At 38.1% G+C, this 19,704-nt stretch overlaps 2 protein-coding genes across 2 annotated transcripts; both read left to right on the top strand.

The window, feature by feature from the left end:
* Positions 1 to 218: 218 nt before the first annotated feature.
* On the top strand, positions 219 to 11,233 carry LOC120633327 (translin-associated factor X-interacting protein 1-like). The gene is made up of 11 exons (XM_039903519.1): positions 219 to 1,338; positions 2,875 to 3,012; positions 3,948 to 4,135; positions 5,384 to 5,559; positions 6,550 to 6,676; positions 7,981 to 8,089; positions 8,496 to 8,665; positions 8,893 to 9,088; positions 9,592 to 9,744; positions 10,363 to 10,534; positions 11,024 to 11,233. Exons 1-11 carry the CDS (start codon positions 406 to 408, stop codon positions 11,188 to 11,190), a joined length of 2,529 nt encoding a protein of 842 aa, XP_039759453.1. The 5' UTR covers positions 219 to 405; the 3' UTR covers positions 11,191 to 11,233.
* A 673-nt stretch (positions 11,234 to 11,906) lies between these two features.
* LOC120633394 (WD repeat-containing protein 89) lies at positions 11,907 to 18,841 on the top strand. The gene is made up of 7 exons (XM_039903600.1): positions 11,907 to 12,185; positions 12,786 to 13,006; positions 13,519 to 13,694; positions 14,875 to 15,138; positions 16,209 to 16,300; positions 17,231 to 17,333; positions 17,850 to 18,841. The coding sequence occupies exons 1-7, from the start codon at positions 12,034 to 12,036 to the stop codon at positions 17,982 to 17,984; spliced, it is 1,143 nt and encodes a 380-aa protein (XP_039759534.1). The 5' UTR covers positions 11,907 to 12,033; the 3' UTR covers positions 17,985 to 18,841.
* Positions 18,842 to 19,704: the final 863 nt, after the last annotated feature.

Genomic DNA, 19,704 nt, shown 5'->3' with positions numbered 1-19,704 from the left:
ACGAGACGATTATGGTATAGGTTATAAGCACCACTATCGCCGTCCAAAGCAAATTATTAAAAATTTTAAATACATATACATTTCGACTCATCGAGTAATTTTTTTTTTAATGTATAAAAATTAATATTTCTGTTTTTGAGTGAAGCAAAAACAAAACAAGAGTCAATGACTGACAGTATGTGGACTTTGTCAATGTCAATTTTCATCATGACTTTTCTTGTGACTTGCTTACAAAGTTGCAATGTTTACATTTTTGTACCGTTGAACTCTGATATTATGTTATCAATTTCTAAACATAGCTTCAAATAGTAATTACTCATCCATTCGTAGTTACAAACTATAATCATTCTTCTATATAACCCTAACGGCAATCAACCGCGTCGAAATAAGAAGAAACTTTTTAAAATGACTTCGCCGGCTAGTGTTTACGTGCTGGATGGTGGTTTTTCTTCGCAAATATCTCGTCACGTAGGCACCACTGCTGATGGCGATCCTCTTTGGACTGCTCGGTTCCTGCAAACCAACCCAGAGGACATCGTCAAGACGCATTTGGATTTTCTTCGAGCTGGTGCTGACGTAATCAGCACTAACTCTTACCAGGCATCCATTGGAGGCTTCATGAAACACATCGGAGTGACCGCTGAAGAGGCATACAACTTAATTCGACGTGCTGTAGAACTCGCGAAACGGGCCAGACAGGAATACACAGAAGAATGTCACAACCAAGGTATGCCCGTCCGTAAAATTCTTATAGCGGGCTCCGTGGGCCCCTACGGTGCGTATCTTCACGACGGCTCGGAATATACAGGCGAATACGCAGACAAAACACAAGAAGAAACCATGTATGAGTGGCATAAACCAAGAATAGATACATTAGTTTCATCTGGCGTTGATTTATTAGCGATAGAAACCATACCTTGTAAAAAAGAAGCGATGGTACTGACAAATATGTTAAAAAAATATCCAAGTGTTAAAGCTTGGATATCTTTTAGCTGCAAAGATGATGTAAGTCTTGCTCACGGTGAAAACTTCCAAGAGGTTGCTAGAGCTTGCTGGGAGATGAATACTGAGCAATTAGTTGCAGTTGGTGTCAACTGCCTTTCACCAAACTGTGTTGCAAACTTGATAGATGGTTTGAGCAACAGTGTAAGTCCACCAATACCTATTGTAACATACCCCAATTCAGGAGAAAAATATAAGTCTGGGATTGGGTGGGTTGAAAAAGATAAGTGTGAATCTTTGCATACTTTTGTAAATAAATGGTTAAAATTGAATGTTAGGTTTGTGGGGGGCTGCTGCAGGACATATGCGGAAGACATAGCTGATATACGCAAACAAGTTGATGCTTGGAATAATGTTAAAATTGGTACAATAATTGGATGAAAATTGTTTTGAAAATAGAAGCTTATTATGGACAATTTATTGATTGGTCAAATTTAAAACATGCTTAAAATATAATGATAGAAATAAGTTTCTGACTAAAAATAAGTGACTTACTTATACAGAATCATTAAAAAAATTAATCTGGATTTTTATTTAATTTAAGTGCTATTTTTAAACAAATCTTTGTAAGCAAAATATCTCATATATGTATTTAATATAATATAGGTTATATTATGGTCTGAAACAGTAGTAGCAGTAGGCTGATATTAGCATCAAGTGGGTGCAAAGATATCATTTAAGAGAGAGATATATAAAAAGCCTGACTTCATTCTAACCATAATATCATGTACCTTAAAATTACAGTCGCTATGTTATACTATCACTGTATTCATTATGAACCCTAAAAATATTGTTTGAAATAAAATAAAATGTGCCATAATTATAAGATATTGAATATTTAAATATATATATTTATATAATATGCCATCTACATTTGTTGATTATATAATGATATTGTCTAATGTAAGAGGGTGCTTACGATGTTTTAATAAATATGAGGTAACTAAAACAATTATTTTATCTGATCACCATTAATTTATTTTAGCACATTTTAGCATAAGTAATTCAATATAATAAGTACACTAGCTGTTGCCCACGAATTCTTACGCGTTTTTTTAATCTCACAGGAACTATTTAGTTTTCCTGAGACTAATTTCGTCAAAGTCGGCTTAGCAGTGATCTCATGAATAGGTATCATAAAAAGGCTATATTTAAAAATCGTACACGTTACACTGGTGCTTTTTCCGCGATACAAAGTTCAATCTTCAGGATGCAAGCTATATATACCCTAAAAAAAATCAAGATCGGTTCAACGGTTGAGCTGAATATTCGTAACAAACCAACAAACAGACACACTTGCAATGCGAAAGGGTGTTTTATCTATTTTCGGCTTAAACCTGAATGAACCATGATGAATTTTAGCGCACACAAGTTATGTTCCAAATACCATTAATATTAGTGCCGTGGTTAAACCGAACATAGTTAACAAACAAATAAACAAACATTTCCGCGTTGGATACACACATTCCTTGCTTGTCTCTTCCTCAGATTGCTTTGCTAAAGCAGGCCTATTGCACAGTTAAGACACAAAATTATACAGCCGCGTAGGCCTACGTACTTAGGTGCTATTTTAGGGGGAGTCGAAGATTCAAAAATACAAGATTTTGTATTTATTCGGTTTGTCTACAGTTGGACCATGAAATATATAAGAAAATAAATAATTATGTAGTAGACAAGCCACGGGCGTAGCATATCGCCCGATTCTAGCCCTAAATATTCACGCCAGCGGTTACAGTATGTCTGTAATCCAGCTAATTCCATAATAATATTATGAGCCTTTCAGTGTTATGTTTAATTTTCATTCGGCTCTCATTCTAGTAAGAATGTGAACACTTTTTTTTCCAATATTTCTTAATGCATCGACGTTTTCAGAAAGTTTTTGGTATATCTGTTAAAAAGAAACAGAGGGATGACAAATTGAAACTCCTAGTTGGAGAGAATCAAAGGTTGAGGGAAGAAAATCTAAAACTGACTTTTGAAATATCAAGGCTAAAAAAAGACTTTGGGAAGGTACGTTAAATGATTAATTCTATCATTAGCAATATAGACGTGATGCGACTAAACAAATTGGTACGCTACGTTTTGGACTGTTACACTACGTTGTGTGACACGCTTGCATTTATTTGTCAATCCATGACAAATGCTCTATATGTATGTGTGTCAAGCTACAATTAGTAAATCTCAACCCACCATTGATTACATATCTTACTATCGTAACATATCATATTTATAAGTTCACTGTCTGAACCCTTTAAGAATCGTCAAGAAAATAGAACAAATTCTAAAGATATTGTATAACCTATTCTTTTTTTTTATTTTATTGTCAGCTAAGTGCTACCAATTAGGTACTGTATAATTGTTATATTTTTTGTAATATTATATTACAATGTAGTATGTTATGTTATTTATGGTACCTAGGTACCTATTAAGCATTAAAATTGCATCAATGCTTATCACAACAGTAATTTGGATACTTAAATCAATGCATTCAACAACAATTTGATGCTGTTATTTTTTATATTACCTTTGAAAATACAAAAAAAAGTTAATAGCGCACGCGATAATTTTACAACTTCCTGAACGCTATCTTACTCGTATCTTATCGCTTTGTATTGAGTGTCAGTGTAGATATACGTCGCATATGCGCGTCATTCCATGTTTCGCTCCCTTTCTACTTACTTTAAATCATTCTTCTCCCTCATGTAACGAAACGGTTAGTTAAACGTGACGTATCCCTGAAATTGTATCCTCAATTTTGGCCAAATTATCAGCAAAGAAGTTTTCTTGACTAATGATCATACATTACTGGTCCACTACAGATCACTACAGAATACGCCTGTAGTGGACCCAGGGATAAGTAAGATTTGTGTTACGGGGTTCGAACTCCGCCTCCCGCAAGTTAAGTTGAACTCCTAACCATTAGGCTATAACCGCTTCCCTTATAGCTTAACGATGATAAATTCTCTGACTACTTATCGCTGATGCGTGAGAGAGACGCGCGGTACACGCTGTACTTCGAGAACGTGGCCCTCCAGCTGAAGGTGCGGGAGCTGGACGGCAGCTCCCGGGGCTGCTCCGTGGACGGCGCCTGCCGCGACCCGGCCGTGCTGGCCATAGCGCTGGACAGGTGTCGGTGAGCGAAACTCCTGGATTTCTAAAAATTGGTGAAAGTAGCTGTTTTAAGCTAAAAGTGATACTACGTGCACTGATAAAATTGCGCTAGCGATAGTGCTGTACAAGAATTTATTACCATTTTTGTCCAAGTTTTCAGAAAACCTGATAATTTATAGGTCTTAAAAAGATTAGCTTATTTTGCGCTTAGAATTGTGAATATTTATTAGGAAACAATTATAGTTATTATTTGCGGACCACCGGTCTTACCCTATGGTAAGTGGAAAATCATAGAACATAAACAAAGTAACATTTCGCAAGGCATGCAAGGAACACTTCGTATAAATTGCCACCCAGTGTCTATCAACCGCGTAGGTTTCTTTAATAACACTGGCAACTACGCCCTTCAGGCATACACATTGTCACATGGAATCAACTCACAGTGCAATATTTTAGATTTATTTTTATTCAACTTCGTTAGTCCTTGACTGCAAACCCACGCGATGGGAAGTTATGATGCAGCCTAAGACGCGACATCCTACCGGATTGCTGAATAGCTTTCACAACGTACGTCTTTGTCGGTGGAGTGATAACTGGCCACGGCCTATGAGCCTCTTACCAGACGGATTTATCATAAATTACCTCTCAAAATGTACTATGTACCTACACAAAACCCGAGCTCACAACATCAGCTCCGAGGAAGATCTTTCTATTGTTACGGCGCATCACCATAGCTCCCGTACTCTACGCCTTTTACTATGTTTCTCCCTTGGATAGCTCTATTACAGACCAATATAGAAAAAAAACCCAGCTTGGGTGTTCCCCTTTCTTAGAGATCTCCGTGCGATGGTGATAGCAAAATAAACAATTGGCTAAGTTTGTCGTGGGATTCTTCTTAGACCGGGCCGTTCCCCCGTAGCTTTAGTTTCAAGTCTACGAATTTAGTTATCGCCAGCAACCCACTTCTATATCATATTTTACACGTAATGTACGCATCAAGTGCCATCTATGTGCCTATACGAATAAAGACATATTTGAATTTGACTTTGACTTAGATTAGGGCGCGTTTAGAACGCTCCTTTAGCTTTTAGTTAACAAATTAAATTATCACCATCACCTTACAATAATTCCAACTATTATACTCGTATGTATAAACGCTTCATAATTGCCTGTGAAATCCTGTGATAGGTCTACATGAATAAAAAAAATTTTAATCTCTGATCTCTCGATCGAGATGTGAATAGATGAATTGACAGCAACATCTGTTCAGGGAGCAACTGTCAGTCACGCAGACGGAACTGAAGAAAATGAAGGACGAATACGCGGAGAGCGTGCCGCGACGCGACCACGACGCCCTGGAGACCAAGTTAAGCTCACTGACTATGAAGCTGGGCGCGCTTTCCGCTGAATACGAAGCCTACCAGAATGTGCACAAGCGTGTGCTAGGTAAGTGGTGGGACTAACCTATAAAGCCTTTCTGAGGTACCCTTACAAGCGCCTCCAAGGATATTATCCTTATCTCTATCCCACAAGATTTCTGCTTGGTCATTTAGGCTTCAACCCACTGAAAACAAGACGAGCTTATGACCAGCTCGTTAATGTTTGTAAGATTCTTACTGGGAGGATAGACTGTCCAGAGTTTCATATCATGTTGTTCCACTTATCTGCTCCTATTAATTACTGTCAATTACGTCTGTGTCGCCAACGCAAATGTTTCGTTGTCCTGTCTTGCCGCACAGTGTCAGCGTTAGATCTCCCATTACTCGCACTCTTTCGGCGCGTGACATATTTGCGGGTCCTTAGAACACTGTTAACCATTGCCTAAAGTACCTACTGTGAGAAATGTAATTGCACTATGGTTTTAGTTTAACTTGATTGTGTAAGAACATAGGATAGTTACTAGTAGGTATAACTATTTTAAAGTTATTTGAATGATAATATTTTTTGTTTTATTTTTGCGAATTTTTCACTTACCAATTATTCATTGTAAAGTCAACATCTCCTGAGGATGCTCCGGTTTCGGAGCGAGCGGAGGAGCGAATCGTGCGTAGAAGGTACATTGCCGAAGATCTGTTTGATGTGGAGTATAAGGATTGAAGAAATTATAAATTACACCATACAGATTCTCCTTTTCGCGGAGTATAGCAAATTAAGCTTAATTTTCATAACATATCATGGATTTCCGCAAAGAAACGCCTGCTTCTATCCAATATTGTTTTATTTTTGTTTTTTCTTTCTTTTTTCTCGTTTCGTCGACAATGAATGAACAGATACAGTTCCATGAAAATTGAAAGCAGTCATAATATGGATCTACTCGCTTTAACATTAAGTCATCACGTATTTTTAATTGACGTCATACGCTTAAAAAGTATGTCTATCCAAAATGATTTTAATAGATGTAGGTAGGTATTTATTTAAAACCATTCCTTGCCATAGCTCAAAAGAAATGCCTGGAAGAGGAGCTTATAGAGTACAAGGAAAAGTGTAGCGAGTTGGAGCGCGCGGGAACGCCGCGGCCGAGGTGGGAGTTGTGTGCTGACTTCATTGGCGGAGGTCGGGAGAGGTAATAGGAAGTAATTCCATCTCAAGCTGCTTGTATAATCTCATCATATCTTCTTCTTACCCAGCCGATTTCTTCTAAGTCTTTTCTTCTTCTTTCACTCACTATCCACAATCTTAACACGCATATCCTCTTCCACACAATCCATCCATCGCAGCATAGTAGTGGACGACACTACCTACTGCCCGTTTTCACTAACAATTGCCTAAATAGGTAACGCCTAATCTAAGGAGATTCCTAGGTATCCATCAACCACAAATAATTATCACGTAAGAGTTGGTGAAACGTTTTTTTCTATAGATATTTATTTATTTATTTAGAGCACTAACATGCATATTACATGTTTTCAAATATGTGCTACTTATACACATAAAAACATGGACTAATATGCACGTCAATTACAAGTGCTCATAGCATTGATAAAGCGTCATGTAAAAAATTGGTTGCCTGTAAAGTCGGTATACGGGCGAAAGTTTTACGTGACAACGACTTTGAGTGGTAAAATAATTTTAATGTGAATATTCATTCGTATAGTAGGAAGAAGGATGAAATAATAGTAACAATTTAAAACATTTATTTATACAAAGAATTATATTTAAAACATTAATTTATACAAAGAATCTCGCACTGAATTTCATATTAACACAATTTTATTTTTACCTTTACACATACATACGTATTTATATACAAATATACATACAATAACTTGCAATACATTTGCGTACAATGAAACAGCGTTTACTACAAATTGACGCGTGCCTTTCACTTTTTATGTCTGTCTCTCTCGCTCTTAGGCGGGCTAACCATGCCCGAGTGGAAGGGACGCGTGCCTCTCACTCGCTCTCATTGTGAGCGCATAACGTGAGCGGAGCGTAACGCAGTTTCTTGAAATTAATTTGACAAAAAATTCAACTCACCGATAAGTGTTAGGTGAGTTTTTTCCTAAAAGCTGTGGGTGAGTCATGGAAGATATCGATGCCAGTTATCTTTTTAAATAACTCGTTGTATCTGTTTCTATCTCTTAATATCTACTTTTTAAAAACCACTTCGCTTTCTTCAGGATGTATTATTAGGAGTTAGGCGATGGCCGCCACCAGAGTGCGGCGCTGGGTATCCCACTCGTCGCATGCTTCCTGCGATTGCCTCGATGTCGACCATCCACCTACCAGGCAATCTACCAACGCTGTGTGAGCAGGAAGGATACGGATTTCATCTCTCTCATTTCATCGCATCCTCTTTAATATTTTTATTGAAATAAATCAATTAACCAAACATTTCGAATGTATTAGCGTTCTGTTATTATTAAGATGGTGGCAACTAGCTAGCGGCTTGTCTTCTCGGGATATGCTTCGAGTTCTCTTAAAAGAGCTTGGACCTGCCGCGGAGAGTGAGCATCTAGAATACTTTGATGGCCTGGTGAGTATGCGTACTAATCATCATTTTAGTAATTAAGTAGAAAACTTAATCAGCCCCCCCCCTTCTTTGTATCAAAGCCGTTAATTATTTTACCTTTGATCAGTTTCATCAATATCATTATCTATAACTAGAGTTACTGAAATAGCTCAGCGTGTCGCGAAGCTGAAGTGGCAATGGGCGGGTTACATAGTTCGGAGAACTGATCCTAAGGTGCTGAATTGCAACCCCGCACTGGCAAACGCAGATAAGTCGGCCCCCAACGAGATGGACAGACGATATCAAGCGAGTAACCGGTAGCCTCTGGAAACAACTGGCCAGTGGACCGATACTGTGGATTTTGAAACTCCAGAAGACCTATGCCCAGTAAATCGGTTTAGGTGCTGATATTGATGATTTGCCTCATCAGGGAATGGATCCAGTGATCCCCCCTTACCTACGCTACGAGGGCCGCGTCCGGAACCTGCGGCTGTCGCGCCGGGAGGTCGGTGTCATCATCAACGACATCTGGCTCGGCAAGCTGCGCCACCCGCGCGACTTGGCCATGCAGGACTACGTTACCAACTACTTTGAGGAAAGGTGATTTTTGAGCGCGGCGAATACAACCGACATTCATAATTTAACCGGGACACTATGAATACCAGTTTAGCTTCACTTGATGAATATATTTTGTTAACCTGTTAAAAGATTATCAGCGATTCAAGTATTTCTACCTAGACAAAGTCAAATAATTCTTTATTTTTTAATATAATATGAACGTGCAATTTGTGTGCCTATTTGAATAAAGTTTGACTCGTATACTCTAGATATCAGCAACCGTCCGTTCGGGCTGAATGGGCGTACAACCTTTGCGCGGGAGCTGAACAGATGTTAGACGAGCCGCAAGTGAAGCTGTTCTGGGGGGTACTACATGGCCACCTCAGCGAAGACATCTACTGGGGACACCGCACTCAGTGGTACACGCTCAAGGAACAGCTTTATAAACACAGCAAAGATGGAGAGGTGACAAAGGAGAATAATTTTTTTGATTAAATTATATTTACATAAGTACCTTATTTTATTAGTATATTCGATCTGTATTAGCTCCAGCCAATATAGAAAAACTGTTAGAGCACGTCACTTGCACTCGCTATAGGATGCTTCTTAAACAATAAATAAATAATCATCGTTAGACGCTTCAGCTGAACTGCTGAGTAAGATAAAAAAAGTCAACGTATTTAAATGTTATTTGTAAATATTATTAGGAAGCGTAAGCCTAGGGTAATGGATCAGCTAGGGTAATGAAAAAACAACATTTTTTTCTTTATAATATAAAATTTCTTCCCTTCTTTATAAAATGTGAGAATTACTTTGTCTATTCAAATCTTAACTGTGGTAGTGCTGGAAAGTAATGTTTTTTTAAAGAGGCTGAACTCAAGTCGTATTTAAATCATTTTCATAGCAGGCAGGAAAAAACACTGTCACGATTAATAACGCAAAAATCTGATTCATTATTGGTATTTCAGACTATTACTATTGAAGATTTCGAAAAGGTAACAAGGACAACCTTCCCGTTGAAAAGCGAAGTGGACATAAAAAACCTTACCGACGTTGTGAAGAAACAGCTGAAGTTGAAAATTAACACTGTCGACATTAATTTGGATAAATTATTCCACGAGGTAAGGTATTTGTTGTCTATGGTACTCATATATCCGTTAAAGGATCCTCGAAGGTAGAAAAAGGTTGTAGTCGTAAATGTTGCATTTTAATGCTATATATCTGCGTTTAATTTAAACCATTAGGTACCTATATATTTTTGTATAAAAGATATAAACAGCTGGACCAAGACCAGTTTCAATTGTATGGCAATCTGGTGGTTCTAAAGAGGATACCACGAACAAGCACGTAGTAAATGACGCCGCGACGAACCGACTACAAAAGAGAGTGGTGGAAGGTGGCCAGATGAGGAAGGCTGAAGACCAGGTGTTGGTGCGCTTTTTGGGAGAGGCAACATAGCGGGCATCCACTGCTGAACATGCCTAAAAAAATATTGCAAAACATTATGTGACATTTTGTAATTGAAATTACATAGTTGTTTCTTTTAAAAGTTTCCGCCCCTTAATTGGAAATTAGCGGTTTCCGCCCCTTCCCTCGGACATAAGAGCATCGTGGTAGGTCTATGTTCTAATACATAGAGCATAGACCTCCCTTGACAGATAGACATGTGCTAGCAGTGTGACATTAATAGGCTGACGATGATGATGATGGTGATGTAACCTTGAAATCTCATTGTACAGAATGAAGAAGGCTTCGACCGGGTGGATATGTCTCGGGAGCTGTACCGCCAGAGGCAGCTGGCCCAGGACAAGTACATTCGCGAAGTGATCGGCACTTTGGGCGGGCGGCGCACCAACAGCGTTTCTGTTGACAGCTTAAAACGCGCGTTCGCTATCGTGGACCCCGCTATCAGTGCGTTTTTGAAGTGAAACTTTTTTTATTATTAAAGATAGGTCATCGCTTGACGACAATAATGCCTGCTTCCTAAGCAATGATGAGGTCTATGTTGGAGCCCGCTTGCCTAGAACATGTACTTAACGTTACCTAGCGGATGATGATGATGACTGTGTATGGACCGCGGCATAATATAACTCGACTGGACAGTACAAAATCAATCAGTAAGATTTTTTTAAACAAAATTATGCCTTATTACGTCTTCCGTGGTTATTTATGACTATTCTGAGTAAGGGCGCTGGTTTAATTGATGGGCGAAGGTATGATTCGCCGATGTTCACGAATAACTTTATACTGATCATTCACGTTTATCCTATGAAGTCATCAAACCTCTTATAGATCTCCTAAGATGGAGGACGGAGTTCTGTAACACATGATCACTCACCGAATCACTCTCTATCAGTCACCGATGTAAATGAAAATATATTTTTTATCTCATTCTTTAAGATCACATCCGCATGGAGCGCTACATCCGCTGGGCGTTTTCAGCGACTGCGTGCGACCTGGGCAGCGTGCATCCTGTGCCTCTACGCACGCTTGTGGCGCGACTCGCAGCCGGAGACATCGAGCGCATCGGGCCGCGGTACCGAGGCACGAGGAAAATTTATAAATAGGGTTGGGTCGCACTGTGCGATTTTTATTGTCGTGGTGCTTGTGAACACGCCATTTTCAAATAATAGTTTCTTTTTACTGTATTTCTAATATGTGTATTAAAAACTATTTCAATTATAGTGGTTTTTAATGTACTGTACTGTACTGTACTTGATACAAATAATTACGATTTTTAAACTCTTGCTTTGCTCTAAGTCTTTTTGATGTAAAACATCTTTAAGCGGAGGGTAAAGCTGATTTTTGGCGTGGTGACACAGGCCATGGCGACGCATCGCCACTCTACATGAATGAATTTTTGTATTTCATATGTAACAATAAAAATTAATATTAATTTTGTAATAAAATAGTCATTATTAATCGACTTACAAAAAGGAGTGTTTATTATATGGTTGTAATATATAACCAAATGGATAAACACTCCTTTTTTTATTTGTTGAACAAATTTGTAATCTTTTCATTATGCAATATCTGCGATAACTTACAGAAAACAATTTCGATGTTTCACATATGCCAGGCGCCCCATGACGGCTCACACGTTTTTTATTATGTAGAAATCCTTTAATAAATTAATCAAATTATTTGTTAAGCATATTTTAGTCAATTTTAATAAAAACACAGACCAAAAAGTCGAAATCTATAGTAGCTGAGGTATAAGTGAGAAATCCTCCGATAATCGGAGATCTGACATCTTTCAATGTCAAATGTCACGTGTCTCCTTTGACAGTTCATTTGTGTTGATAAACTAGATATTTTGAAATTGGTTTATTTAATTCTAAATAATAGTGTTGTATTCTGGTCCTTATTTATTGTAATTGAAGTACAATAGAGTTTTTGGTCAAAGAATAATGGAATCGGACATAGTAGAAAATTCGGAGATAGATAAAGACACCGTTTCACCAGAAGATCTAGAGACCCTGTTCAGTAAAAAATACAAATTGCTGGCTGAAACTGCAGTTACACTAAAGAAAACATATATAAATAAATTAAGCGTTTCAAAGTAAGTAATAATCCATTCATTTTGTTGTATAAAATCAAGGTTTATTATAAAATTATGGTTAAACAATAACATACAAGATAACATACTGTTAAAAACCCATGTCAGTAGTAATTGGTTTCTTACCCTAAAGTTTGAGCATATTAAACTTTTGGCCGTCCAACTATAACTACAGAGTTGTTTGAGAGCCACTGACACATGTTATTAATTCCACAGCATAATATTCTGTAAGGGGGAACAGCCTAGTTGCAAGAGCAACCTCTACTCTTTCAGGGAGACCCAAGTTCGATCCCCGGCACACACCTCAAACTTATTGGAGAATTGAGATGATTAAGTGAATTAAACAACCTACATAAACAACATACATAAGATTATTATGGTGAATTAGAGTTACATTCCTTTCCTAATGAAAAGTTAGGACTGTATTTGTGATGGGAAGCCATGCATGGGATATAATGCATAAATATTTTGTAGTGAAATATATACTTACATAATTAGTATGCAATTTTTCAGACCTGTGACAAAACTTCCCACTACACTGCTTCTATACTGGCAACAAGGGTTTTAACTATGTTTTACTAACGCTTCTCTATTATTTTAAAGGTCACTAAATATTGCAGTTCAACTGCTAGACAACAGTATAGAAGTATACAGACTAGACAAATCTTCCCTCTCAAAAGTTTGTCGGCTCAGTGGACATACAAAGACACTTACAGAATTGGTGTTTAGTAATAAAGAGGAACACTTGCTGTATTCAGCTGGACATGATGGTGTCAAGCTATGGGATATTAGGACCAGTGGATTGTGTGTGCAAGAATATAAAGGTAAGAAAAATAATTGCCTTAATTTTTAAGTCTTTCCAATAAAAAATACTGAAAGTTTGTTGGATTCTTTGTTTGAAGTCACTAATCACACAAGAAAAGGAGGCATTTAAAGAAATGTTTTATAAGTGATTTATTTTATGAGTACTGTTGCATTTAGACCATCCCACATGGTCTAATTGCAGTACAAATCTATTTTATGGCACTTATTCAAGTGTATTTCTGGAACACTTTGAAGTCTTTACTTTCCTTTCCACTTAAATCCTGTATCATTAAATAAATTTTTTTTCAAATTCAAAGTTAAATATGTCATGAAATAAGCACCTTTATTTAGAAATATTTTTAAAATGTACATTTAATTGTCAAATATTTATTGGCTGCTCTTGGACCCACTTTAAGGATTGCACGAACAGCTTTCTTCTGTCCTGCAGACAGAAATAATGTCAATAGCAGCATCACCCTATAGTAAAATACCATAATTCATAATGCTGTGAAAGTAACCTTTTATGTTCCAGATGAGCAACCATCACACCCTCGTTCATATGAATGCATGGACGTATCATGTTCTGGTCGAGTGATATGTGCCGGCACTGAGACAGTACAAAATGATGCTTACATGGTGTTTTGGGATCAGCGCAAGCCTGAGCCCCTTGGGGGATACTGGAATTCACATACTGAAGATATCACACAGGTGTATATTATTAATATTGCTATTTGGATGTTCCATTCTTTAAAACAAATCCCTAATTAATATTATAAATGCAAAAGTGTGTTTGTTTTTTGTTCTTCATTCACACCTTGATTGCCTAGCAACTTAATTTTTGGTATAGAGTTTCTTGAAAGGACAGACCAAAGCTATTGCCACTTTTAATCCCATTAAAATGTAAATTTATAAAGAAACTTTAACAAACGCGGCCTAAGAATGTCTGCAACAGCGAGTGTGTAAAATAAAACAATCAGACAAAGCCAACCTCCACTGCAAATATGCTAGTTTACCATTGAACTTTTCAATGCTTTAGTATTTTGTTTTAAATTGAATGTGTTCTGAATAGGCAATGTCCTTTCCTAGGTAAATTAAAGCTTGCTTACTAGACAGACATAGGCAATAATCCTGTGATGTTATGAGTATTTTTTAGAAAGCCAATGAGAGCTAAATTCTATGCTTTTGTGTGTATACATATAATCATTATTACCATTATCAACCCCTTACTATAGAGCATGGGTCTCCTCTTAGGAGGAGAAGGGTCTACCCATAGTCCACTACTCTGGGCAAGAGTGGATTGGTAGACATAGCACACCTTTGAGAACATTATGAAGATTTCCAACATTGTTTTCCGTTTACGAAAACCGTATTACGAAATACTGTGGCAGGGTGCATAAGTAAATTTCATAAGGAATCACTTCGAAAAAATATTAAGTAAATCAAAAGAAACATAGTTATTTTTGCATACAAACTAATTCAATACATTCTAAGTGTTTAATTATGACAACCCTATTGAGGATAAAAGACCGACACGCGCATAGTACCGTCGCTACGCGTGGCGTACCTAATAAAGTGATAGGAGTCCTGATTTTAATTTTGCATGTGATGCTAGGACTGTATCTGATTTCTTTCAGTAATACCGATGGCAGTGGTTTACTTAAACACTATCAGCGTTTTGTATTCACAGTCTTAAGAGACAGTAAATAATGTACCTGAAGCATGTGAAGTAATATTTCGGTTTTCATTTACACATTGTATTCTAAATTTGCCACACAAAACTTCGAAAGCTAGAGAAGCCCGACGCCCCCCCAATGGGAAGCTGTAAGCACTAGGATTTCACTGCTTAATACATAAACAAGTAATGTATGTTAATTAATCTGCATTGCAGGTAAAATTCCACAAAGACAAATCAGAGACTCTGGCATCTGGTTCTATAGATGGCATCATCAACATATACAACATAGAGGAACCCACTGAAGATGAAGCGTTGATATTCTCCCTGAATGTTGATCACGCTGTAGAAAAGATTACTTGGTTGAACGAAAACCAGCTCTCCTGCGCCACACAGTCCAATGTCTTACAGATATGGGATACTAGTTCTGCAGATAAGTTGCAGCATTATGATAGGGAAAAGATTTCACGGAGCATTAAGGTGAGTAGCAGCTCAAAAATAAACTAACCCATAAAAACTCATAGTAAATAATAAATAAATAAATATACTTTGACAGTTAACACATCACCATCTAGCCCCAAGGTAATATAGGTACTTAGATGACTGATGAATATTTTTATAAATAATATACAAAAATACTTATATTATACATATACATACCCAGACACTGAAAAATATTCGTGTTCATCACACAAGCAAGCATTTTCCGGCTGTGGGAATCGAACCCACGGCCTTGGACTCAGAAAGCAGGATCGCTGCCCACTGCGCAAATCGGCCGTCATAGTCTTATTATTTGACGGCCGATTGGCGCAGTTTGCAGTGACCCTGCTCACTGAGTCCAAGGCCGTGGGTTCGATTCCCACAACTGGAAAATGTTTGTGTGATGAGCATGAATGTTTTTCAGTGTCTGGGTGTTTATATGTGCATTCTAAGTATTTATGTATATTATTCATAAAAATATTCATCAGTCGTCTTAGTACCCATAACACAAGCTACGCTTACTTTGGGGCTAGATGGCGATGTGTGTATTGTCATAGTATATTTATTTATTTATTTTATTTATTAAAAGATGACTTTTGCAAATTCATCTTGTTGACTGTGAGATGGTGATAACAAAAAATAACCTGGCTAAGTTTTTTGGGTTCTTTTTAGACCAGGTCGCATTTGGAACCCTCCTAGCTTAAGGTTGAAATAAGCGAATGTAGTTTTCAACATCACTGCACAATCGTGGAAAAAAAGCTGTTCAAAAATCGTTGCGTTTATACTGAACTCAGTAATAGTTTGAGGTATTTGCTAAATTTTTGGCACACTGGCATTAGAATAAAACATATAATGATATGAATCAAAGCTAGAAGGTATATGTATGAACGCTTCATAAATTCCAGTTTCATACTCAAAAACCTCAAAATTGTTAAACAAATGGCGGGTTACATATTTCTTCACAACTCCCTGAATCTGGGAATCAATTGAAAAGGCTAGACTAGTAGAATACTAATGCTAAATTAGGGACGTTGAATTTTGCATTTATATATTTTTATATCTTCATCCAGCGGAGCCGAGCCGACGACTGCTACGTGGTGGACGCGTTCACGGCCGCTGACGGGCGCGTGGTGGTGCTGGCGGGCTCCGCGGGGGGCGAAGGGTGAGTACTATTCGGCTGCCGCACCTATACGCGCTTAAGAAAAATCGGGACCAGGGCACGGATCTCCTGTCGCGCTGAGATGGGTCACGAAAAGTAAATGGTTTATTGGGAGCACAAAGTGTAATAATTATAATTTTTTGCTGATTTACGAAACATTAAAACCTTTTTGAACGAAGCGGATTCCACTCTTCGGTCACTCAAAATCTTGAGATTTATGAGTTAAGTACGTACTTTTAAAACTACATAGTTTACAGACCGACGCAATATTGCCCATTCGGTTTTAAACCGGATATACTTCGGTGAGTGTGTTCAGGAACTTCACAATCTTGTCCCTCCGTCCCCGTACTCACACAGAACAGCGATCCTTATGTGGTAGTTATTCCATCAACACGCGTGAATCGTTTCTGATTCAATTCAATTTTTTTATTTGCATAAAACATTGTAGATATACATGTTTAGTCAAAATTGATGACATGCAAATCTTGATTTACACAAGTTCATTTATACAATAACCAAACAATCCTCAAAATATTTCGACTGGATATAATAAAAATGTCATTAATTTACTGTATGGAATAATAATGATACATACCGCTAGGATGTGGAACGTCTCCCCGCCAACTGCCGTATAACTTGAGTATGTCATTTCAAGACCAAGAGTGAATAGGCATCTCCTAGGCAAGCGCAATCATCATTGCTTTCTTATAGACACGACTGTCGTCAAGCGCTAGCCAATCTTCAGATGAAAATGTCTTCTCTCCATATAAGAGCTGGTGGTGTGTTATGAGGCGGTCTGAATTTTTTTCTTAACTGTAAGACTCGCGCTTGACCACAACCTCACCTTGTGGAAAGTGTAGAGGTGGCCTAAGATGGGACGCCTAGAAGATGAGCCCTCGGGCAAAGCGAGTACGTGTGTGTGTGTGTGCGCAGCCACGCGCTGCGGTCGCTGGCGCTGGCGGGCAAGAAGTTACAGCCCGCCACGCTCTTCGCCGAGAACAAGCAGCTGGTCAGGTGTTGCGCCTATGACAAACAAGTAAGTACAATATTTTTTTTTATTCCTTTACAAGTTAGCCCTTGACTGCAATGTCACCTGGTAAGTGACGATGCAGTCTAAGATGGTAGCGGGCTAACCTGTTAAGGTGTATGGTAGTCGTACCCCTAATGGGTTTCAACGTTTTCTTCTACGATCGCGTGGAAGTTACCTATGATTCGATACCATGTAGGTATCGAAACAGCGCCATCTAGTTATACTACTGGGAAATAGTATTGTAAATGGTTCCATTTACAAATTTAGATCTGAAGATTTTCGGGTACAGATAACGTAACTATTCAAAAATGACAGCGAATCAACCGCGTTTGCAGATATTGCATATATCTTGCATGCATCTGTTTGGTGTGGAGTATGAGTATTTAAGAAATTATAAATTACACTTAATTATATATTTTTTTTTGTGTTAAAAAATCTTGTGAGATGTGTCATCGTTGTCGCGAACAAGCGAATCACACATATGAAGTAGCTATAGGTCGCTAATGGCAATCCTCGCTACAGCGGGACGTGCTGGTGACGACGGGCGAGTCCGGCCTCGTGCACGCGTGGGGCGCGCCGGGCGCCGACGAAGAAGCCCTCCCCAAGCTGCTCGGCAGGAGTGCGCGCTTACACGAGCAACGCCACCGACCCTACTGATGCGCGACTGGCGGGTGTTAACAGGATATCGGCTACCGTGACACTAGAGTAGGCAGGATGACCGAAACAAACAATCGCTATAAAAATGTATTGATCTAATGATGTATGATTCATCCATTAAAAAAAACCTATTTTTATTTATATTTATTGTGAGATTGTTTTTATTTTCAATAAATAACACTGCTAGCGAGCCGCCATGACAGATGAAACGCGGAATGACGTCACGTCTATGCAAAAGACGCACCGATCGTACAGCAAGTATTTTGTAATTACAAACTACCAGTTTAGTATTCAGTTGCAAATTTGTTTCATATTTTTTCTTTATACCTACGAATACGGTTGATTTTTTTTAGAAACAAAGAGTATTCCTTCGGCCTAGGTACCTACCAGCTCTTGTATGCCTGTTATGAAATCGAATCTACGGTCACAGAGGCTCTACCCCAAAAGGTGACAAGAGGGTATTTGACTGTATTAAAAATATGACTCGAGCTGGTATTTCACCAGCACAAGACCTTAAAAGATTATTTTCAACATTATTTCATTTCACAAAAGTATTAATTTTCTAAAAATGAATTTCTTGAGACAAGGTCATGTAATTGATTGGGTCAATCTCGGTTTATAGTCTTGTGACGTAATGAGATTAAACAACGTGTGTGATTCTTGGAAGTACTGCAAGCATTTTTAGAACATTCTGAGACTTTCGAAAATAGTTTATAGTTTTTAAACCATTGTATAGTCCAATAAACCTTTTGGAAACAAATTTTAATAAGCGATACTGTAATTTACTATCAATTTTTATATTTTTAGACTTGTGACGCCGTTGTAGTCACATGACCCCAAAGCAGTGTTCTGGTTCACTTTAATGTACTTATTTGAGTTTACCTAAAATACTGAATATTGTTTACTGTAATATAAATACCTCATTTTGATTCGTTTGAGATGGTAAAAAGCAGTCAAACACTAAAGCTACTATCGAGGTTTCCATATTTGCGCGGCTTGGTCTGCTCAGCAGACTTCTACAGCAGCAGTATACTATTAGCAGCTGCGTCCATTGAGGACTGCTAGGGTATCAACACATCTGCACCCAAACAGGTGACCTTCCCTTCTTTAAGGAACGAACGTCACACCGATGGTTGCTAAGCGGTGGCCGCCATACAATAAATGCGATTACTACTTACGTTACTTTCGCTATCGTATTTAAGTTTTGTGGAGACGGGGGGCCTTGCTTGAACCACTACAGCCTGTTGATGCCACTTTGTTCTCTAAGACGATGAAAGCGCCGTTGCTCTGAAAGCCATACCGAACCGACAATGCAGTAGTTCCTGGCTAATGGCGATGGCATCTCGGGGTCTCGGGCGGTCGCTCTCTTTTTGCGAGCCCGGAAAGATTAAGGAAACACCTGGTTGTTTTAGAGATCCCGGAGCTTACCAATATGTGCAGTTCCAAAGGGGGTTTTAGTGGTTGAAAATACCCGACCTATCCCTCAGGAAGCTGGGTACCTAACTCATAAGGAGATTTCCTTCCCAAGAGTTGAAGGTAATATCGGCAGCAGGTCTCTTGTCCAAACCATTTGGTCTATTACAGCTGGTACTTGCATTGATTAAATAATAATAAATAATTAAGCGTAAGGTTCAAATAAAACTTCACATGTCATATTACCCAATCTTTAATAATATTTTAATATAGCACTTTATTTAAATTCGTAAATAAAAAATACCTA

Source organism: Pararge aegeria, chromosome 21 (genome assembly GCF_905163445.1).
Source record: "Pararge aegeria chromosome 21, ilParAegt1.1, whole genome shotgun sequence".
Lineage (NCBI taxonomy): Eukaryota > Metazoa > Arthropoda > Insecta > Lepidoptera > Nymphalidae > Pararge > Pararge aegeria.
Note: the sequence above shows the minus strand (reverse complement) of the source record. Positions and strands in the feature narration are given on the sequence as shown.

Bases quoted from the DNA above. Each gene is read 5' to 3' on its own strand.
- LOC120633327 (XM_039903519.1), top strand. From the start codon at position 406: ATGACTTCGCCGGCTAGTGTTTACGTGCTGGATGGTGGTTTTTCTTCG. The intron at 1,339-2,874 runs GTTGATGCTTGG...CGACGTTTTCAG, and splicing joins TAGCTGATATACGCAAACAA to AAAGTTTTTGGTATATCTGT. The intron at 9,745-10,362 runs GTAAGGTATTTG...CTCATTGTACAG, and splicing joins TGGATAAATTATTCCACGAG to AATGAAGAAGGCTTCGACCG.
- LOC120633394 (XM_039903600.1), top strand. From the start codon at position 12,034: ATGGAATCGGACATAGTAGAAAATTCGGAGATAGATAAAGACACCGTT. The intron at 13,007-13,518 runs GTAAGAAAAATA...TTTATGTTCCAG, and splicing joins GTGTGTGCAAGAATATAAAG to ATGAGCAACCATCACACCCT. The intron at 13,695-14,874 runs GTGTATATTATT...TCTGCATTGCAG, and splicing joins ATACTGAAGATATCACACAG to GTAAAATTCCACAAAGACAA.